At 37.1% G+C, this 24,430-nt stretch overlaps 1 protein-coding gene across 3 annotated transcripts in view; it reads right to left on the bottom strand.

Moving 5' to 3' along the window:
- Positions 1 to 1,039, bottom strand: part of LOC132110002 (glutamate receptor 3) — a 143,667-nt gene extending 142,628 nt beyond the window's left edge. The window contains exons 1-2 of one of the 3 annotated variants that reach the window (XR_009424574.1): positions 636 to 1,039; positions 14 to 172 (exon numbers count right to left, since the gene is read on the bottom strand). Coding sequence is in view for 2 of the 3 variants with exons in the window: in XM_059516530.1 (XP_059372513.1) it covers positions 14 to 172; positions 636 to 714 (238 nt within the window). In the remaining variant the exon portion in view is untranslated. The remainder of the gene's footprint in view (positions 1 to 13; positions 173 to 635) is intronic. The other 2 variants (XM_059516530.1, XM_059516529.1) reach the window with 2 other exon arrangements.
- Positions 1,040 to 24,430: the final 23,391 nt, after the last annotated feature.

Raw genomic sequence — 24,430 nt, 5'->3', positions numbered from 1 at the left:
TCGAAGTACTCACATGCATGAGTGACAGAGAAACTGTTGGAGGACTCCAGGTTATCTACGTTGTAATTGAGATGGAAGGGTTTCTCAGTCGTGTTCTGATTGGTGTTGTAGAGCTGCACAGCGAATCTGAAAGCACTGTGTTCTTGCACGGTGGAACGCATGAAGAGCCCACCTTTGTGAAGACCAAACAGCAGTGAATCAGAGATGATGCACAGATTTCGAGCTATTTAAGACAGTATGAATATAAAACACTTGGTTTAAGCGTCAGATCCATTTAGACACATTTATGAATATGTTCCAACATAGTTTATACACAGACTCAATTCGATTCGCCCCAATTCGTAGAAAGGAACTTTCCCTTAAGTTTATGAAAAGCGATTGATATCTGACATGCCTGCAAAGCGGAAAACCAAGACATTTTATTGATTTATTTTTATTTTGCATAGATATAATCATAATCGTTTTATTATTTATGACAATTCTGTCAAATCATTGGCGCTGATTCCTTAGATTGCATTAGTGCAGTTATAATACCGTGGGCAATAATACCGTCTTCACCTAAACATGCATATGCATCTAAACCAGACATCGACATACAAAGCCAAAAGAAGTCAGGCATATCCGGACGGACTCACCGATATTGATTTGATTGGGGAAGCCAGCGAGAGATGTGCCGAATAGCCATAATAAAAAAAGCAGCGCGCTTTGAGCCATTTTCTCCCCTGCCTCAAAAATCAAGCCTTAGAAAACGAGCTGTTGGAGGAGAATCATAAACGCACAAATCCAGCCGTGAGTGAAGAGGAGCGACTCATGGAGAACAATTCTTCTGCATGTGAGGAGAGAGACAGACTGAGAGAGAGAGAGAGAGAGAGAGAGAGAGAGAGAGAGAGAGAGAGAGACAGACTGAGAGAGAGAGAGAGAGAGAGAGAGAGAGAGAGAGAGAGAGAGAGAGAGAGAGAAGATGGTCGAGGCGACTGAGAGCATCACATTCAGAGTGAGTGCGAGCGGATCCTCCAATTGGACCAGCAGGGCGATACTGATCAAACTTGAACTGACGTTGAAGAAGAAGGAGATTTGGTAACACTTTCTATGAAGTCTGTAGATTTAGTGCATGCGCTATAGAGGGTTTTCATAATGCATTATTGTACAGTGGTTAGATTTGTTCACGAATTAACGGAGTCACATTTATAATGCATTATAACACTTAAATAGTAAGGTAATGTTTTTTTAATACACACTATAAACAGTTAAATCTGCCCATAAAACGTTACAATGCATTATAATATAAATAAATATACTGTATATTGCAAACAAATACAATTTCTCTGTTGTATTATAGGCATAATATATTAATAGCCTATAATTAACGCCATTCATAGTGCACATTGAAAAGCAGACGTTTTTCATAAATTATTTTGAGTACATTTAATATAGCTATTATAAGCTACGGCAGACATAGTCTATTCACTGACTGATGTGTACACTTTTAAATAATATAAAGCACTTTAACATGATGTAACGCATGCCTGGTCTTGAGTTGCAAAACCTAGACATGTCTTATTGGCCTAATGTAATGCATTCTACCTGAGGTTATTCTCACTATCACGAGAACATGCATCTGGTTGAGACGTCATGAAAGAATCAAAATGCATTGAGAAGTACAGTAGTTCTAGTACAAGTGGAAACCCACCGGCTTATATCATATTAAATGACCTCAGCTCCTTAGCAGCACCATGTCAAAGGTTCAAAGCATGCAATTGTCTTATTTAAAACGCAACATTTGATATGTGACAGGCAACCTTTTGACGTGTTTAGGTGAGTGCAATGCATTTATTTAATATCACGCAATCTACTCTATGTGGCCAGTGACCGACGCGACAGACCAAACGCTGTCACAATGATAGGCTACTGGATCTGCTGGCATTAGCGTTCGGTGCAGATGGGGTCACGTGGAGACCGTATGATATTGTATAGGAAGGCGCTGACGCGTAACCTGAAGCTCTTTAAATTGAGCACCATTGATCGCTTTGTTACGAATCGTTCACCGTAGCGTCGTAAGTTGAAGCGATAGACTAACAACGGCGTGAAGTAAAGCAGTCAGCAAACGGAGAGCAAACGGCTTTAAAAAAATGGGTTTTTAAAAGTGTTTAAGTGGGTGTTTAAACGACACAGGGACCAGTTATCACAAAACCGTTTTTGATGCAACACAATGAAACATTGTCGATGTGCCTTTTCAAAAAGTTCGCAATTTGACACGTCACATTAAAACGCAAGGCGTCAAAAATAACGCCCATTATGTTGCATGTGGACTGACAATTAATAACATGGCAGACGGAATGCAAGAATGAGCACTTGTGTCAACGCCACAAAACACAATACAGTCTTTCACACAGAATAGTGTTAATGAATTAAGTGAATAATAAATGTGGACACATCAAAGAGACCTATTTGTTTTTTGTTACGATGAGCCTTTTCTATTCCAGCTATTATTGAGCCTGGCTGCTGTCCATGGTGCTGAACACATTCGACTCCAGATATGTAATTTCGTTTATTGTAGATTGATGATGTGGAAAGATTGCCCTGGAGTATACTTTATATTACAGTGTTCAATACTGTGTATTTACATAAGTGAGTACTGTGAAAGTATTTGTACTGATTAACTGCATGCAACTTTTCCCTATCCCAACACATCAATACATGATATAATATATATACAGTACAGACCAAAAGTTTGGAAACATTACTATTTTTAATGTTTTTGAAAGAAGTTTCTTCTGCTCAACAAGCCTTTATTTATTTATTTGATCAAAAATACAGAAATAAATGTAATATTGTGATATATTATTACAATTTAAAATAATTGTTTTTAAATTTATTATACTTAAACTATCACTATACTTAAATTATCATTAATTTCTGTGATGCAAAGCTGAATTTTTAGGATCATTATCACATGATCCTTTAGAAATCATTCTAATATGATGATTCATAATCAAAGTTGGAAACAGTTCTGCTGCATAATATTTTTTCAGAACATGTGATACTTTCCAACACTCATAATAAATCAGAATATTAGAATGATTTCTAAATGATCATGTGATAGACTGGATGTTACATGTGACACTGAAGGCTGGAGTAATGATGCTGAAAATTCAGCTTTATCACAGGAATAAATTATCTTTTTAAAGTATATTCAAATAGAAAACTATTATTTTAAGTTGTAATAATATTTCACAATATTACTGTTTTTTCTGTATTTTTGATCAAATAAATGCAGGCTTGATGAGCAGAAGAAACTTCTTTCAAAAACATTAAAAATAGTAATGTTTCCAAACTTTTGGTCTGTACTGTATATATATATATATATATATATATATATATATATATATATATATAGCACACCCTTTCAAGGGAACTTTGAACTGCGTCCTTTAGGGGTCACTATGAGGTTTCGCCCCTCACCAGAGATTTGTAAATTTGAGCTTGCCTCTCCCGTGTGGTTCAGCACCTCTGCGATGCTTAGGAACCTTTAGGTACAGACGCTAAGACCTGTGTACATTCCAAACATATAACTCCCATGGAAATGGTAAAGTTGGTACTTAGTGTTTACCACGATTCTGGCCTGCACTCCCCTCAACATAGTGGTGTGGGTATACTGTTCCCCATAGCGACCCCTAGGGGATGCAGTTCAAAGTTCCCTTGAAAGGTGAAAGATTCAGATGAAGAAGTGAATGACGTGTTCTCCTGTTGCCTATTTATTAGGGGTGTAACGGCACGCAAAAATCACGGTTCAGTACGTATCTCAGTTTTAAAGTCACGGTTCCGTTCATTTTCGGTACAATAAGGGAAAGAAATGCAAACATTAAACTGCAGGTTGTTTATTACTATATTTTTTAACAATTTGTTTACACTCTTTGTAAACACTTTTTAATAATAATATATACAGTATATAGGCATATATATATATATATATATATAATAAAAAAGAATAAGAAATAAAATACTGCTGCAAAGTTCTCAACTAAATAAAATACTCTCAGTCTCAAACCAATATCACATAATAAAATATAATGAAAAATATAAATAAATAACTATGATTACAGTGCAGAATTACCAATCACAGCTTGTAGGCCTACTCATATTTAGCATATATATATATATATATATATATATATATATATATATATATATACATATATATATACATATATATATACGTGCACCGTACCAAAAGCCCTGTACCGAAACGGTCCGGTACGAAAATACACACACCATTACACCCCTACTATTTATCCATAATTTCGCTGGTAGTGACGTCAGGGGCTTTCGCCAACCAACTCATTGGTGTTTTTGGAATGTATGCTTCAGACACGGGTCACGACGAAGTGTTCTCCATAGCGGCCCCTAGAGGACGCAGTGTCTTGTTACCTACACAGGGAACCATGGTTACATTCGTAACCTGAGACGTTTTTTGCTAATCGGAAGAACAATTCAAGGATGACAGTTCCATTTATCCTTTGCTGCAAAGCTCTACCAAAATTGAGTTTTTAATTACATTGCAGATAAGGCTTTAGCTATTGATACTAAAATTGTCTTGTGCCCCCAGTGCAGCATGGCAAAGGAAAACATCACTAGCAATCACTAGCAAATCCTCACCAAAACGAGTAATAAAGAAGATGTACAGGTAGTAGTTATTTTCAAAGCATTCTGTTTGTGGTCTTGAGAGATTTTAATTTCCCACCTTCTCCTAAAACCAAGTATAGTGTTTATAACCAAGCAAACTGGTTAATGAAAACTGATAATAAACAAAATTACAAATAAGGCATATGGTATGCAGAGATTTGTTTGTTTTTTTCTTCTTAAAAACGATTCGTAAAATATTTGAAATGTCTTAAGTTCAGTTCAGTTTTTCAGATTCTGTAGGTTATGTATTCAATGTCATTCATATGACAGGTAAGACCAAATGTATATCTGTAGTCTTCTGTGGTTAGGCGACATTAGGTGTGTTTCGTGAAGGTGAGTGTCCACACAGCAACATACAGTACAATAATCTTCCCTACATTAATGTGTCAGAGTGGAGAAGCAAATCAGACCCTAGCATTGATTTTTCGGAGACTGTCATCATTGTCATCTACTTATGAGCACTTAGGTCATTCACCTTACCATCATCATATAAAAACTGATCCCATAATCATTAAATGTCACAGTGTCATTGCTGCACCAAGGCAATAAAGGCAATTGATTAGATTTGAAGATATAAATAAGCATGTTTTCAAAATGATTTACAGACTACAGAAATTATAGAACTGGACTTCATAAAAACAAACAAACAAAACATTGTTCTGTCAATCAAGGACAAACACCCATAGTTCAGTCTTACAAGTAGGAAGTAAACATTAAGAATGTGACTAAGAATTCAAACATCTAAAGATAAACATAACTGAAAGGTAATCAAGTTCATTTTATTTGCATAGTGCTTTTTACAATACAGATTATTTTAAAGCAGCTTCACAGAAACAATGATGTAGTGAATAATGGATAGTTTCCAACCAGTTGAGATTTTCTAAAAGTCTTTAGAAATATGAATTGAGGGACAGGTGTATAGCAATACACAATAAAGCACTATAAAAAGTCCCAATCATTCATTCATTCATTCATTCATTCATTCATTCATTCATTCATTCATTCATTCATTCATTCATCACTATGCTAGTGTACACTGGTAAAGTTGTATAATGTATGTGTGTAATATTGTCAATTAAAGTATTATGCCATTGCTCAAGAAAAGTAAATAAACTCAACAATCCCAATATTAGAACTTGAAACCACTATGGGAGTACATAATAAGATATAATGAGAGATTTTTTTTTTTTACCATTGTACAGTATGCTTGAAAGACACTATATACCATAACTCTAATGTTCAGAGCCCAATGCTGTGTGACAATAATAACAGTATGTGTGAAATTGCTATTACTTTTAATATGTTCATCTTACCTGGTGAAAAACAAACAAACAAAAACTTCAGTAAAGTTCATTAAACAGCATCTTTCAGTTTGAACAAATGGACAAAAAGTGATGCTAATAAGCATTAATAATAATAATAAAATTAAATTTAACAACATAACAAGAACACACATATTTAGTAATTAACCTGTTTTACATTTATGTATATTTAACATAATATACATATTATCATCTGCAGAGTCTACAGGGGTCCTCTGTTACCCCATTTGTAGAGTCATTAAAGGTGCGATTTCTGCACCACTGAATGTGTGTGCGTGTGTGTGGGAGGGGGCTGTAATATAACATTTTTTAATAAAGATGTGAACATACATAAGCTTGTATTACATTTCTAACAACTTTTTACATATATTTTTAACCTGTTAATTGTCACCCCGTCCTGTATACGGGACGCCTATGTTTACTTCACTATAGTACAGTTAAATCCTAATCTAATCATGACAAACTATATATCGTTGGAAAGGTCTAAGACTCCTAAATAGATATATTACCAATGTTTTTTGTTAAAAAATTATGTAGAAAAAGTAATAGATAGATAATAGATCTATGGCAAGAGTGCACCTCAAAAACCTACATCATAACAGGAGTTCTGACCTTTGTTGCCTTTTGCTCTATCACACTTTAATCATCAGAAATGATATATCACTTGAAAACTTAAAATCTCAAAATTCATCCTTTGAAACCTATTTTAAAATCAAACATTGTATTACCGTGAAAATGGTACATCGAAGTCATGTTACACAATTTTTTTTTCAGTAATGAATTATAAAAAAAATAGTTTTAGATCATGCACTTTCAAGTCTTTGTTCAAAAATTTGAGTGACAGTTAACAGGTTAAACAACATTATTGTTCCCTTATTTTTGGACCTCTAATTTTTTTCATTAACCTATTGACAATTTAATCCTATTCTACAATGTATGTTTATGGTATTTATATCTCACAACGGTGTGGTGGGGTTGGATGATACAAAGTAACAGCAATGTTTATGTTTCCTGGATCCTCTGTAAAGGTGAGACTTTTTAATCTTTGCTTGTCATGGCGATGGCCCAGATGTGTCACTACCATTCATTCACATTAGCCCACATCTTGATTTGAAAAACATGCTCTGGAAAACTGTGGGATGTAATGACAGGGGCAAAACGGCATCATTCAAAGAGACAGTTGGATCAAGCCCCTCTACATCAGTGGAGGCCGGTGACATTTAAACGTGGAAAGGGCCAATTACTCTTCTTTTTTTCTTTTTTTTCTCTCCTCAGAACGATAAGGTTGATGTCAAGTGCTCGGCTCCTTACGAAAGAGCTTGAGTTTGTTTACCCGTGCCTTCGAAAGCCATGCAATTGCATGACAATTGCAACTTCCTGAATTGAGTACTGAACTTCCTGCATGGTGTTGTTTCGTCTGCTGCATACAAAATGGCCTTATTGAGAAATACTGTGATTGAAATTTTAGTTATTGAAATGTGTCATGGCACTAGAGTCGGTGTGACACACTTTCAGAAATAACCGCTCGGACAGTCTTTAAACGCCACATCGAGGTCTGTCACAATGCTCCTCATGCGATTTGGTTTCTTAGTAAACGCTCTTTGCAGAAGTGTGACAGAGGCTTCTGTGTTATCAGCGGAGCAGACTGACACACTTACAGGTCCCCAGGGCCAAAACAGCCATGGTCATGTGACCACACTCCCCAGCGTGACCGCATGGATCTCCAGAACGGAGCAAAGAAACACGTGCAGAGCTCTGCGTTTCATGCAAAGGAGAGGAAGTGACTGAAGTCTACATGAAACACCATTCATAACTCTTACCTCTGACGTATGTCACAGTGACATGGGATAAAACATGCATGGTGATGCTTGAAGTTATCCAGTGAACATGAATGGGAGAGCAATGAAAATTAGAATAGAGTTAGAATTATTAGAATAGAGCTTATGTGGGAAGGGTTTATAATGGACAAGGAAATACTTTCAAAGGTGGAGTGACCTATTATATTTTTATCAAATAATACAATAATTATAATTCCTTCAAAATGAAGCCAGGAATGAGCATTTGGAAAGAAAACAGTCATTTTAATTTCCCATAGGTTACAAATTATTAACAGGAATAAATTAATAAATGTTCTTTATTGGTACAAATGGCTGATATATCTGTCATCTCTCAACTTTACCAACAAATTGTCAATGATAAACCCAGCAATTTCATTTGCATGGATTCAGCTTCACAAAGGGGTCACAATTTGACTAGTCAGCTTGTTCTCTATGGCAGAGAGTTATAAAATAAATAAATAAATAATAATAAAAGCAAATGCATACATACATATGCAAATATTGGATATTTAACCAGTGACCAATGAACTGAGTGTGTTCCAGATTGAGTGTTTTCCTCTGTCCACGGTCACTGATGTCTCAGCTCATGCACTAGCCTGAAGCACAGAGACCTTCTCCCTCAGTAGTGAAGGCTTTGGGACGGTGCTCATTCCTGTAGTGACATCAGCCAATCAGCATTATCATGACATCATTTCCCTGCGACTCTCTCTCTCTCGATTTTGAGTCACACGGCTTCGGCTCAAAACTGTTGAGTGCCAATCCATACTGCACACTTCCAGAGCTGAACGCACCAGCCAAACAACTACCTCTGAGATGAACAGAAACACTAACAAATAACTTTCTCAAAGTTTCACAGACCTCCCTGATTTCGACTGCATGACATTTATCTTTGAAAAAGACAAAATCTTGTGCCGAAACCCTTTTAATTAAATCAACATGATTCATCAGATGCTTGTGCTTTCCACTGTTTCACAATTCAAACAGATCCATCTGTGTAAAGCAGCAGTGCTCTGACCTGTCTCCTCTGTTCCCGACACTCTATTACAATCAATTATGCATCTGAGTCATCCTTTCAAAACAGATCAAGCCAGCCGCCATGCTCTAAGATTAATACTGTAAGCGTTACACCTCCATCTGATCACCATGGATATCACACCCACAGCTGTGGGCAGAGTCGAGCGCCTGGCGAGGTGACAAGCACTCATGTGCCCCTCGGCTCTGTCCGGCAAGGTGGGTATTGTTAGATACTGCGTGGCTAATTGAGGGGAAGAAAGAGGTTGTCATGGCTAATGAAAGAGGTGAGGTGGTATGTCATTTAGACGTCGCTTCTTTTCAGTCATCACTAGTTCGCGTATGTTGTCAGGGGATGTAATCACTGCACTACAAGTACAGACATCAGGGGACTCTTAAACTAAAGCACTGCGTTATTACCATTTGAAATGCTATTGAAATATATGTGGAATAAATACGACTCTAGTGGTATAGCTGTTTGCAAAACATAACACATTGGCATTACTTTGCAATTATAAAGGCCTAAATATGGTCAGACAGAGCGGATAGCATATAGATGCAGCTCAGTGCCAGTTAGAAATTGTATTGTCTGTCCCTTCGGTCTGATTGAACAAACAGCACAACAGCACACATTTCCAACTCTAATAGCAAATCAGCTTTCCACAGACAGCCATAAAACAGCCACGCACATCTTGCAGTGGTAGTTAATAATATTGGATTCTTACATAAATAGAGTTAACGTGTGGCAAAGGTTGATATAATGCCTCTCTGTTGTGTTTAATAAAAAGAAAACACTGGCAACTACAGTTCGGAAAAAGTTTCTTGTTGATTGTCCATTAGGAGATAAAAGGAGATGAGAAGTTATACACTGAAAAAAGTGAAAATGTGCAGAGCTATTTTAATATTAAAATATTAAGCAAAAATAAATAGTTGGCCTTGCTGATTCAGTATCACCAAAATTGTATTTATTTATTTATTTCAGGTTTTATTCTTTTTTATGACACACAATAACAATTTAATATAAAAAAGTAAGATTGAACCAAACCATAAATATGAGTGTAACAAATTAGTTTTGTTGTTGTTGTTGTTGTTTTCCACGCTGTACTTGTATGAATAAAAATTGGCCTAAAATCACAAATAAATAAATAAATAAATAAATCTTTGATGATACTGGATTATCAAGGCCAACAATTTATGTTTGCTTAATATTTAAATTATTTCTCATTTATACCAAGATCTTGTCATTTCAGCAACGATGTGGAGTTGTGCAAAGAACAGCCCTCCTTTTTTAAGAGATAACTTAGTATTAAAGATCACATTGTATGAATGCAACTTTAGCTTGAGTGACTGAAACCATTAATAAATTACATTTAACATTACATTACATTTAATCATTTAGCAGACGCTTTTATCCAAAGCGACTTACAAATGAGAACAACAGAAGCAGTCAGGTCAACAAGAGAACAACAACAGTATACAAGTGCCATGACAAGTCTCAGTTAGTCTAGTATAGAACGCATTAGGTTTTTTTTTTTTTTTTTTTTTTTTTTTTTTAATTAAAAAGACAAGAAAAGGAAAAGTGCTAGTGTTAGTTGGTTAAGTGCAGGCGAAAAAGATGAAATTACTTTTTGCAAATAAACATGTCATGTGAGAAACAGCTGTTTGTATTGTGTGCACAGTAGGTGTGGTTACCACTGTCATCTCATAACTTATTCTAAAAGAATAAACAGAGTAATGCATCTGCCAACTGCTATTTCTCCTCTGTGATAGTGACCCTGACCGTGTGCACTGGGGCTGATGGGAGACAAACACTGGCTGCTTAATCTGTAACAGGTTCTGGTAGACTCAAAGCATGTATTTATTATGCATCATGAAGAGATTTTTATGTATTACATTTCTTTATAAATAACCACAGTAATAATTGTTACAACTTTGAAGATTATAACACACATAGTAGGATATAAAACATAAACTGTGGTGTTGATTATGTGTTTTATGCAATATACTTATTCAAATGTGCAACCAATCACATGCGTTATGAGATAAGAAAGCTTCATGCAGGAAACCTTCACCCACACTATTGGATTCTGTTGTCGAGGCAGTAGGTGGTTCTCACACATAATGCAGGAAAGACACATTTGCCGATCTCTACGTCCTGACTCAATGTGATGCATTGATGTTGATGTTTGCACACAGGCTCTTCGTGCACTGTGATTTTCATCCATTTACCAGGGTCTAGTAATTTCTTAACATCTTTTTCACATGCAGTTTAGCTATAATGGAGGACTCTGTATGTGTTTCTGTGGTAACACTTTTGATTGGAAATTTTATTCACTCTTGTCTAGTTATGTTAGTTAGTATGGATATTACTAGCATATTGGCTGTTTATTACAAACCCGATTCCAAAAAACTTGGGACACTGTACAAATTGTGAGTAAAAAAGGAATGGAATAATTTACAAATCTCATAAACTTATATTTTATTCACAATAGAATATAGATAACATATCAAATGTTGAAAGTGAGACATTTTGAAATGTCATGCCAAATATTGTCTCATTGTGGATTTAATGAGAGCTACACATTCCAAAAAAGTTGGGACAGGTAGCAATAAGAGGCCGGAAAAGTTAAATGTACATATAAGGAACAGCTGGAGGACCAATTTGCTACTTCAATTGGCAACATGATTGGGTATAAAAAGACACCTCTCAGAGTGGCAGTGTCTCTCAGAAGTCAAGATGGGCAGAGGATCACCAATTCCCCCCATTCTGCGGCGAAAAATAGTGGAGCAATATCAGAAAGGAGTTTCTCAGAAAAACAATTGCAAAGAGTTTGAAGTTATCATCATCTACAGTGCATAATATCATCCACAGATTCAGAGAATCTGGAACAATCTCTGTGTGTGGCACTTAGACGGCACTGCATCACATACAGGAATGCTACTGTAATGGAAATCACAACTCAACAAATGGGCTCAGGATTACTTCCAGAAAACATTGTCGGTGAACACAATCCACCGTGCCATCCTTCGTTGCCGACTAAAACTCTAACTTTATAGGTAAAAAAGAAGCCATATCTAAACATGATCCAGAAGCGCAGGCATTTTCTCTGGGCCAAGGCTCATTTAAAATGAAAAAAAAGTGGAAAACTGTTAAAGAGGAAAACTGTTCTGTGGTCAGACAAATCAAAATTTGAAGTTCTTTTTGGAAAACTGGGACACCATGTCATCTGGACTAAAGACGACAAGGACAACCCAAGTTGTTATCAGCGCTCAGTTCAGAAGCCTGCATCTCTGATGGTATGGGGTTGCATGAGTGTTTGGGATAGGCAGCTTACACATCTGGAAAGACGTTGTCTCTTTCAGGGAAGACCTTGCATTTTCCAACATGACAATGCCAGACCACATACTGCATGAATTACAACATCATGGCTGCGTAGAAGAAGGATCCGGGTACTGAAATGGCCAGCCTGCAGTCCAGATCATTCACCCATAGAAAACATTTGGTGCATCATAAAGAGGAAGATGTGACAAAGAAGACCTAAGACAGTTGAGCAACTAGAAGCCTGTATTAGACAAGAATGGGACAACATTCCTATTCCTAATCTTGAGCAACTTGTCTCCTCAGTCCCCAGACGTTTGCAGACTGTTATAAAAAGAAGAGGGGATGACATACAGTGGTAAACATGGCCTTCTCCCAACTTTTTTTGAGATGTGTTGATGCCAGGAAATTTAAAATCAACTTATTTTTCCCTTAAAATGATACATTTTCTCAGTTTAAACATTTGATATGTCATTTATGTTGTATTCTGAATAAAATCATTGCATCAACTTCCCCATCATTGCATTCTGTTTTTATTCACAATTTGTACAGTGTCCCAACTTTTTTGGAATCGGGTTTGTAGTATTTATAAAGCATATGTTTTTGGATCAATAAAAAAAGTATAATAGATTTTTTAATACCATTTTTTGTAACATTTCAGTGACTACAAAAATATATTACACATGCAACTACTATACCATATACCTTAAGGTTTTTAAATATACATTTATATTGCAGCAATTTCATAGTCAATCTTCAAATTAATGTAGAAACAACATTAAGACAGTACATTTTTAATACTTGTTTAATAACATCTGTTTTATGACTGAAGGGGAATATCAGTGATACCAATACTACTGATGTCTCAAGAAAATTGTTCCTTTTTTAATATTTAACCACTGACTATAGCCATAAATCCCTTATAATAAATGTAATATTTACCTGTGCCCTTCAGCACAGAAATTTAATAAAGTTATCAATTAGTTAAATATAAGATGAATCCTTAAAGGTCCCCTTCTTCATGATCCCATGTTTTAAACTTTAGTTAGTGTGTAATGTTGTTGTTAGAATATAAATAGTATCTGTAAAATTCTAAAGTTCAATGCCAAGCGAGATATTTTATTTAACAGAATTCGCCTACAAAAAACGACCCGTTTGGACTACATCCCTCTAGTTCCTGCAGTAATGACGTCACTAAAACAGTTTTTTGACTAACCTCCGCCCACATGAATACACAAACAGGGGGCGTGGTCTTGTTGCACTCCGACGGAGAAGAGGAAGAGCTGCGTTTGTGTTTGTCGCCATGTCGTCGAAACGCTGTTATTTTCATCTCGGAGTCCAATCATCTTTGTTTGGGCTTCCCAGGGACGCTGTACTTGGAGATTAATGGTTACAATTTATGTTTAACTCGGTTCCCGAAAATTATAATCCACATGTAAAACTATGTGCAGCACATTTTGCTGAGGACAACTTCTTCAATCTCAATCAGTTTAATGCCGGATTCGCACAAAGATTATTCCTGAAAGATGGAGCAGTTCCCTCTTTGTCTGGAGAAGGCGTTGTTTATGGACCACAACTGGTAAGTGTATTTTATTTTTTAAGTTGGTGCGTTTTACAGTTTCTGTAACTTATTACACAAACGGCAACACTGTTTAGCTTTGTTAACTAGATGGTAGGGCTGTGCAAAAAAACGAATGCGATTTTCATGCGCATCTCGTCAGTAAAAGCGCTCCTGTGATTATAAGTACATCTCCAGCACATGCTCCTGCCCACTTGCTTCTCAACACTTGTCCAATCGCGTTTCCAGGAGGGCAGCGTGCGATAAGCTGGTGTCGAATCACAACACATGAACCGCTGGCCTAATCAGAACTCGTTACGTATTTCTGAAGGAGGGGCATTATAGAACAAGGAAGTCATCTGCCCGTTTTTATGACAGTGAAAACAGCGGTATATAGATAGGTGAATTGTGTGAAAAATACTGTTTTTTACACGCGAAACATGAACACATGTTATATTGCACACTGTAAACACAATCAAAGCTTCAGAAAAGCACGAAAAACGGGACCTTTAAAGCTATACAAAAGTTATTGATTTCCTCTTTTTTTCCTCTTATTCTTTGATTAACAGACATCACAGCAGCTGGGTTTTTAGGTTTATTTGGCTGCTATTACTTTAAGAACTGCTGCTGCTGAATGTGACACGGATTTGACACGTTTCATTCATGCTTTAATATAAAAAGATACAGGCTACAGCGAGCACTGTAGAGCAGGCACTACGAACACAGTATAACAGTTGACAGAACAGGAACATAAATTTTTACTGACATATGGCCTGACAACATCTCATCTGACCGCAGTTGACTGATGTTCTACTGAAGAACCTCATTTCCTGTACCATTTCTGTTCTCGTTTGACTATTGTCTTTCGCTGAGGTGAAGTGGAGTGTGCATCTGAAAAGTCTCCCATTTGATGTGGTCATAAACATGTTCCGTGTCTAATAAATTAATTTATTGTCAAGAAAAAAGAGACAGAAGCAGCGGCTGTGAGTGGGGTGGCCAACACTAGCTCTGCCCCTGCGTTAACTGCGTTAAATATTTTTTAACACCGTTAAACTGGAAAAATTACTCGCCTGCATTAAAGTAAGCAAAGAAATTGATCAATACTGATGCATTTCACAGTGGACCTCAGGTGCAGACTATCAGAGCTGAGCCCTTGATGTATGCACCTGAGATTAAACTGTAGGTGGTCTCAATATGTATTTGTGGTCTCTTTTATTTTGCTACTCTACACATTTTGGCAACATTAAAACTGTTGCAAGGATCAAAGCAGCATCATTAAGAAGCTTTGTAATCTCAGTGTTCACACTATCCTAATGAAATCAGTGGTCAAAGATATCAAAGTATTTGACACTCAGGTGCTTTGAGATGCCATTTGGCACTGAACACAGACCTCTACAGTCAGCAGATTTGTTTTGAGGGCTGACTTGTGCGTATTCAGCAATAATGACTGTGAGCATTTGACACGAGGCAGCCCATGATGGGAGGGACAGCAGGAGACGGGATCTAGGCCATGATGTTCCTAATGTCCCCAAAACTTGTAAATTCTTTACTCTCAGGTTAATGCAACGACTGGCAGGACCCAGAGAGATGTGAGGTCGGCCCACTGTTTGATAAAGGCATGCAGAGAAGATCCTCTGCATAGGGAAGTAGGACAAATGCTGTCTTTGAGATTTGTCTCAAAATGAGGACACCTGTTTTTGGAAAAAAAATACTACCAAAAGTTTAAGATCATTTCTGAGATACTCAGAGCTCCCAAAACACAAGATACCCAAGATCATTATTCTATTATTCTATATGATAAACAGATTTAATCTCAATAGATTGCGTAGGTGTGACTGTCTAAAAAAAGTGCTGTTCTTCCCCTTCTCCATAAATAAATTCTAAATACTGTTAAAATGTACTGGCTATGGCTGGTTACAAGCATATTTGCTGATATTTCAATAATAAAAAAAAATATATAATAAGCAAATAAATAAATAAATAAATAAATAAATTCAGCAAACTTCCACTTTCATTTCAGCAAACATTTTCATAATCAGAAATTACAATGCAAAATTTTAGGCAACCCTTTTTAAAGTAGTATAATCTAATAAAAGTGCATATTGAAACTCTGTTGCTGTTGGTGGATTAAAAAAAAAGTTGGACTTGTATTTAGCATGTGCATCTATCATCCAGTCACCTCTGGAGTTTGTGACTAATAAAATCACAAACAAGCCTTTGGCCAAATGACAAGGTTAATTTTTCAGCTTGTGTGCAGAGTTAAGTAGCCTCTAATATGTGAGTGTATAAAGAGAGGGGAAGAAACCACTGACAAATGTCTAGCCATAACAGTCGGAAGAAGGAAAAGCAGACGGCAGAGTGTTGTTTTGAAAGGTGATATCTCACTGTCGACACTGGATGAAGGGTCTTATTGACACTTGAGCAGGTGGCCTGACCCCAGTAACATTTGTAACAGAGTTGCAATATATCTCTCGGAATAACGTCGATACGTGTGCCTAGCCTGTTCGGTCATCGTCAGCTCGGCCAATTATGTTGTAAGTGTGGTCCTGCACCTTTCATATCCCTGAGTGGTCACATATGAACAAAGGTTCAATTGTAGGGTGATCACGTACCTCACATTCCTGTGCGGTAAAAGTGCCAACAATGTGAATTTTTTTGTTGTTGCATAGAATTAAGACAGAATAATGAGTTCTTTTTGAACCAACCCCAACCAGCAACCCCCCCCCCCCCCACACACACACACACCCACACCAGGGAACCTCAAAATTTGTAAAATACCCTGGTGTTATCCAAGTCAAAAACTTGACTGAATAAACCTGGCTACAGTGATGATAAGTACTTTTTTTGTACTTTAACTGTATCTAAAGCATCTTGTTTGAATGTCATTATGGAGTCTTCAATAAATGACACATTATTATTATTTATAATAATAATAATTAGTCACTCCTTTTCTACAAAAAATACATTATATCTTTGTATTTAAAATAGTATTTATATATACCAGGAAGGTCGAAATATCTGGAAGGTGACATGCATTTGCATTCCCATTCATCTCAATGACAGCTGCTTGGCTGGAGCAGGACCCCTTGGAGGGGTACAGTCTGCTTTCTGCCATCTTTGCTTAGTTTCATGTACTTTTGCTTTTCATCAATTACCTGCAATGTAAATGCCATGTGACTTATCACTTTGGAGCACCAGAAAAATCATGTCATGATGATGCTGATAGGCTGATGATACACACATGGTCATGAAAGGACTGCATATTTAACTTGGACTTGGTGTTTCAGAGACAACACGCTCTTCTTATATTTTCCTGTTCAATGTACTGTAAATTATTATTATTATTTGCATACGAAGTGTAGTTTGTTTATTTTGAATATAAGGATAAAACCTTCCTTCTAGATTTTATGTTTGTGGGAAAATGTTAAATATTGTATTTGAATAATTCCCTGCCCATGTGACAATGGTGCTGGCTGCCAGTATACATGTGCTTGCCTTTGTCTAATGGAGTCAGTCCGTGTTTAGTTACTGAGGGCTATAGCTATTTTGTTGATTATTCTTTTTAAATGATTTGATTGATCTGATATATATATATATATATATATATATATATATATATATATATATATATATATATATATATATAATGCATCATTTGGTCATACATTTTAGTCATACAAATTTGTTTGTTTGTATGTTTTTGGGTCCAATATTTACAGATATGTACAATTTCTGCAGTACTAGTGGAACCCAACTGAATTACACAAATAACACTGAAGAAAATGTGAGCGGTGCTTGCCAAACTCACCGCCCCGATGCTAGGGTGTTGTGGGTGGTTGGCAAGACATTACTTTGCAGCTGCTAAGGTGTTCGGAGTGTTTTTTGAGCATTACATTTGTGTTTCATACTTTGCAATAGTGAAAATTTCTAATCCTAAACATGATGAATGTTAACAGCAATTCTCGCTTTGGGACAAACAGACGGTCCAGTCACACCATTTAGCCACTGAGTTATGTCTAAATAGTGTCCATTTCAGTTCATCCAAGCATGCTATCTTATGATTGGCTTTAATCTACAGAAATGTAAAGAAATATGGCATAGCTTATAAACAAACTCAGGTATCAGTGAAACCCTTTCTGTCACAGAATACTCCAGTGCGATCACACAATTATCTTCCCGCGCCAGCGGAGGCACATTCATCGCTAACAGCAACCCTGTTATCTGCACGGCTTCGGCTCCACCATGGCTCCCAATTAAAGCGAACATAGCATTAATAATGAGCTTTTAATCAATTCCTCACCCTTCATGCTGTGAATGCCCTGACTGGCGCAATCAAGATGGAGATTGTTCCAGCTGACACACAAGAATATTTTCCAGAGAACTTCTGTCTCTGTTCTGCTTAATGCAGGCGGGGACTTGGAGTTGAAAGCACCTCGGGATGTCGTGCGGAGGTCCACGCTGATGTTCTTGGCGAGATGTGTGGGTGGAGGTGGTGCATTTATTTGTGTTTTCTGAGGTACACAGACACCAGCGTTCGGGATGGAGTAGCCTGGATATTCAGCATGAGCGCTGGCCTTGAGGTGCAGGAGTGTATTGTAAATAAAAGAGCCCTTGTGTAGCTTGCAGACAGAAAGTGTGCACTCGCTGGAGAAGAGTTGTTCTGAATAACCTTTTGATGTTGTCAAAAGAGAGGCTTGGAGAGAGCTGTCTGCTCCAAGGCATGAGTGGGTGTTTCGATGAGGCAGTCGGAATACATTTCTGTCCTTTTTTCTCGTTTTAAGCTGCACATATACCATTTGCAGATTTAGTGGTGTTTACCCTTACCCAGAGAGTAATAGTCGAATGCTAATAAGAATCTTACTTAAGCGACAAGCTAAAGGATATTGTTTTGGTTGCTTCATTTCCAAATTCTACAGCGTTTCAGTGGCTATGTTGTGAGTGTGTTTTAAGTGTACTATAATAGAAACACTCTATGACTGCTGTACTTTCAGTAGTAATACTACGAGTTCCTTTAGCCAACTGTCACCTCAAATATGAACTGAGCGGTGCCTATTTTTCAATTTCTCCCTATATTTTTTACCTTCAGACAACGCTCACCCAAAGCACAGAGCGCCTATTGTTTTGTGTGCTGTAATGAGCTCTTTTTGCTCAGTGGACTGTGTGAATATGCAGTTTTATATTTAGCAGCACACCCCCACCACAGCACTTTTCAAAGATGCTTGTGGCTAACCCTGAATCCCCTATTGAGCTTTAAAGAAATATAAAGAGGCGAGATGCAGAGGCCTCAGTGCTGGAGAATGAAATTTCACGCATACAGCAGGAGATAGTCACAAAATGTTGACTTGCCTTACAAAAAACAGGAGGAATCATCGCAAAATCACAACAGAGAGTAGGATATGCTCCATTATCCAGCTGAGTACAGAAAAACCGAGAGATGTTTGGTTGGTTTTGGCCAATATATTGTGGAAAGTGCACGTGGGGGAAGTACATTTTCATGATGCATACTGCATTTTAGACTACAAGTTTTTTTTTGCTCATTTAAACAACAAACTATACCATAAACAAACAAACCATAATTTAACGGGGGGCTAATGTTAAATAGTATATTAAATTTAGCATTTTTTTTCTTTTTCTGGAGCTTAAACAGAAAAGCATGGTGCAAATAAGTGCATATATATATATATATATATATATGAAATGCATAGAAATATGAATGCTTAAATGTAATCTGCATACATGATTTAGATTAAAGCTGAACAGTTTTTATGCCTTTTAGAGCTTTTATCCATTTAACCATTTTACCCATTAAACATTTTACTTTTCACCAAAATATGAAGACATGACTTCCACTTTCATTTCAAATGAAATTATGTAAATTCATGTGTTAGGGTTAGGCATATTAGGTTGACATCATGATGACATCACCTGACCAGCTTAATAGCATTTGCTTGATTTCAGTAACCCAGTGGTGGATCCTGGAATGGGCGACACAGACCTCCCACCCCAGCATACAAGTGAAAACTCACTTTTCATACGCAGCTGTGGTAGTTTCACAACATTACACTGTGCATCATTCCATCAATCCCGCCCTTTTCCGCTGTTATCTGTCTGGCCATAGAAATGAGATAAGCGTGAAGATAAACAAGTGAAGCTGCAAATGAAATTTACTAGAAGCTAGGACAGGTGAAATTAGTCAAATCACAAAATAAAATTAGTTCCATCTACTAAATGTAGACCTATCCACTGATAATAAAGTAACAATTTTACTTGTATTGCCCAATACTCCAAGATAAGATCCAATATCTTTTTCACTGCTTTACCAACAAGCATCGTGATTTTATTTTATTTTTTACTTCAGTTGTTTGTATTATTTTATTGTTTTATTGTGCAGTTCAATCTTGTTTGATATACTGCCATGTGCAGTTTTGTGCAAATTTTGTGGTAGGGTGCAAAATAACTCTTTTAGTGTATTTCTGGCAATACAAAAAATATCCTTCAATTATAAGAGTGTAAATAAATTCAATACACTTGAAAGAAGAAAATATATAAATAAATTAAAATCTGATTGGATTAAATTGATTTTAGACTGAATGCTAATGCTGGCATAATTAAGCTGCCAGTATTATTCTATACTTTCTTCCATTAAAAAAAAGAAATGATAATAATAAAAAATATATAATAAAAAAAAAAGACTTCTAAGGTTTACAGGTGGTCTGATGTGGAACAAAGCCTTGCTTTGTTTTCCAGAACATTGAGAAATATTGTTTCGTCAGTAAAGGTAATTCGCTGCACACCTCGATAAGTATGTGCTAAAGAAAAGACTACAAAAACATACATAGTTTTATTGACATGCACATAGTGTATCTCAATCTCACTTGCAAAATGTTTCATACTTCAATCCTAATGTTATTAGTGTGGTTAATATCTGTCCCTCTCTGAAGCCCATTGAGAGTAAACACTGTATTTCCCATGAGTGCTTGCACTGAAGACAAGCGCTCTGGTTGTGTGGCTCAACCTGTGCTGTGTCCTCTGGAGAAATGTGTCCGTTAATGATACATCCTTATCTGTAATCAACACAGCACCAGCACTGAACAACAACACCAGCAGAGAAACCTTGAATGTTACATAATATATTCAAGTTGTATTAAACCTTTACTGAGAGTTCACCCAAAATAATGAAAGCCATTTAGTCAAACTCATGTTGCACCAAACTGCATTACTACTTATTTTAAGTCTTTAAAAGCCATATGGTAATTCATTATTCATCCACCACAGCTCTCAAGTATCATAACTTGTTCGCATTCACACATGGTGCCTCAAAGAGCTATATTCAAGTTAGTATGGATAGTAGCAGAATTGTGTCTTTTCACAGCTTTAATTAATAATAGGTTTGCTAGATGGTGTGTCTGATTCATGACCATTTTAAGATCATTGAGTTATGTACTGCCATAACAACCATCCCACTATTGTTTAATTTAATGATTGTACAGCTCTATTCAAACCGTAATCCCAGAGTGTGCATAGAAAGCAGCGCGGCACATGATGAATTTAAGCGTTTTAGGCCTACACATTACCGGAAAAGACAAGAATTAAAAGATTGCTGTTCTCAGTACAAGCTAATGACTGGATTGGACAGCTATAAATATTATATGAGTGATTATTTGGGAAGAAGAGCGCTGACAGTTATTGTGACAAAGCTTTACTGTAAATTCATATTTACATGACAAGCAGTGCAGGATTTGAATATTTAGGCTCGAAATCCCTCAATTTGCAGCCAGTCATTTTGTTATCCTGTCCCACAGCTTTCAAATAATTTAGAGGACTTTGAGTGGCTACACAAAGACGGCTTCCTGCTTTAAACCTCTAACACCCCATTTGAAATTCAAAAGAGAAGAAATGAATTAGGCCTTTCCTCCCATCTTTAGGCAGGACAACAGCTGGTGTAGTCACAGACTAATCGCAAAGTGTCTGTCTCGCAGAAGAGGATGCAGGATCTAACATCCTCCAGGTCTCAAGTATGTTGAGGATGTAGATTGCAGTTTATGATATATCTCTCATCTGACTGTCTGATGGCGCCACTAAACTTCCTGTCTTTGCAAATGAGATTTTAATCTGTGGTTCCCCAGGGATGTGCTGAAGTACTTCCGCTCATGATGTGGCTCCCAGCAGCACTCTTGTCTGTCACAGACAGATTGCACCGCTTGAAACAATTCTACACCTCAGAAACACAGGGGTTCTGCGCCTGCTCCCCGGCAATAAGGTCTGCTGTGCATAAAACAACTGACAGAATGTCACAATACACAAACACATGGGGGTACAAACACAAATCATTTTTTGTTACTTACAGTGTCCTGGAATGCCTGTTTGGACAAAATGACGCTCTTTATGAACTTTTAGAAGGTCTAGATCCCTGCTCCTGGAGAGCTACCCTCCTGCAGAGTTCAACTCCAGCCCCAATAAAATACGCCTAAACCAGCTTATCAAGGTGTTCAAGATTACTTGAAAATTATAGACAGGTATGTAGGAGAAGGACTGCCACTGAAGTCTGCAGGATGGAAGCTCTCCAAGAGCAGAACTGGAGACCTCTGGTCTGGACATAATCTGCAGATTGTTGGCTCTGAAATGTCTGTGTCCATAAGCAAGCAGTTCACATTCAATCAGAGGTCCTCTGCAAACCTGTGCAATACATGTAGCCTTAGAAATCTCCTTAACTTCTATCTCAGTCATTCTTGTCATTTAAGACCTGCACACCTGTAAACACAAATCCCAGAGCTTTTGAGAAAACTAAAGCTATATTTGTGTGAAATATCCATTGAATGGGCACAAAGAATCTGTCATTTAGGCTGAGACAAATACTCCACCCCAGAACTGATGCTGGGTACTTCTTCTTGGGCATCTAACCAGAAGGTTAAACCTGTACAAAAGCCAGTCTTCAGAGCACCACCTGTCCTCCTGCTGTCAGAGAACAAAGTGTGAGAAGTTGAACTGCGGCATAAGCAACATACTCAGCATGAGACCTTTTCCTTGACATAAACTGATTATGGGTTCCCCACTTCAGTAGGCACAGGACAAACAAAATCTCTTTGAACTTATCATCAAATGACTTGTAAGCATGTGTTCCTTTGGACACCAAGAGGGAAATGTTCAATTCACCATGATGCCTGCTCTGGAACGGTAAGTTTTCTATGTTCAAGAGTACGACAAAATGATTCTTCATGCAGAGGTCACCCAATTTAATACTCTCACAGTTGGAAAGAAAGGTAAACAGCACAAGCTGCGCTGCAGTACAAAATAAATAGAATAGTGCATTAAAAATCCTTTATCTGGTTAAGGGAAACTTCATGCATCTCAGGTAGAACAATTGGAGAATATCGCTTTATCAGCACAACTGAACTAATAGTTGATTTAAGGTATCTGGGTGGACTTTAAACGAAGAGATTTGAACATAAATATCAAGTTGTCAAAGAAGTGAATTTCTTTAGTTTATGTATCATTAAATAATTTGTGTTGATGAGCATGCTAAACAGTATGAATGTACAAGACAGTGGATATGGCACTAGCTAATCTAAATCCCATGGATTTAATCAAAGAGGAAACTAAAATCAGGATTATAAATTTAAGAAAACCCATTCATACAAATTCAAATTTCAATGACAAAAATAATCCTAATTAAAGCTGCAAGCAGCGATGAATGGGCCCTCGCATGCCGGGCTCACCACCAGCGAGTTGCTTTAGTAAAAAGGTGAACGGTGAGAAATATGCATTTAAAGTCATAAATACAAGTCGAATATATCAAAGTATATTACATATATGTTCCAATCTTCCTGTTGCCAGCAGGTGGCGCTATCATTATAATGGATTATTGGCCTTCAGATGTGTTCAGGCCAGGACTCTTATCGAACATGTCAAGTTTGGGGAAGATTGAACATTTTATGGCTGAGTTACAACAACTTCTCTTGCTGTGGCGAGACATCAAATTTTGTCATGGCGCCATGGACACGCCCTTTAACAAAAACTAAAGATCTCCACAATTTAACATTACACAGGCTTTTAGATTAGACTGACCACAAAAAATACATTAATGTCAAAAAATTTCTAGCAGTAGTTTGTCGCAGTGTAAAATATGTCAATTCCTGTTTCCAGCAGGTGGCGCTATGCCTATAACTGATAATGCACATGTAGATCTGTTAAGGGCAGAAGTCTTATCGAACACGTGAAGTTTGGAGCAGATAGGACATTGTATGTCTGAGTTTCAGCAACTTCCTTTTTCATGGCGAAACATCAAAATTTGTCAGGCCGCCATGGACACGCCCTTTAACGAAACCTCAAGATCTTCGCAATTTAACATCGCAAAGGGCTTTAGATTACACTGACCAAGTTTGGTGTTGATCTGAATAAATCTCTAGGAGGAGTTTGTTAAATTACAACCCCTGGAAATGGCAAAAACAACACAAATTTTGCAGGGGAAAATTCAAAATTCAAAAAATTCAAAACCAACTTCCTGTTGGGATTCGGATTTCGTACCAAGAGACTTTTTCATAGGTATTGGTGTGTTACATGTGTGTACTGATTTTCGTACATGTACATGCAGTGGCGTAGCCAGGGGAGGGGCCATGGGGGCACTGGCCCCTCCTGAAAACTGATTGGCCCCCCAGTGTGCCCCCACCCTTCTACTTGTCTGTCATTCACAAATTCAAAT

The sequence above is a fragment of the Carassius carassius genome, chromosome 29, assembly GCF_963082965.1.
Source record: "Carassius carassius chromosome 29, fCarCar2.1, whole genome shotgun sequence".
Lineage (NCBI taxonomy): Eukaryota > Metazoa > Chordata > Actinopteri > Cypriniformes > Cyprinidae > Carassius > Carassius carassius.
Note: the sequence above shows the minus strand (reverse complement) of the source record. Positions and strands in the feature narration are given on the sequence as shown.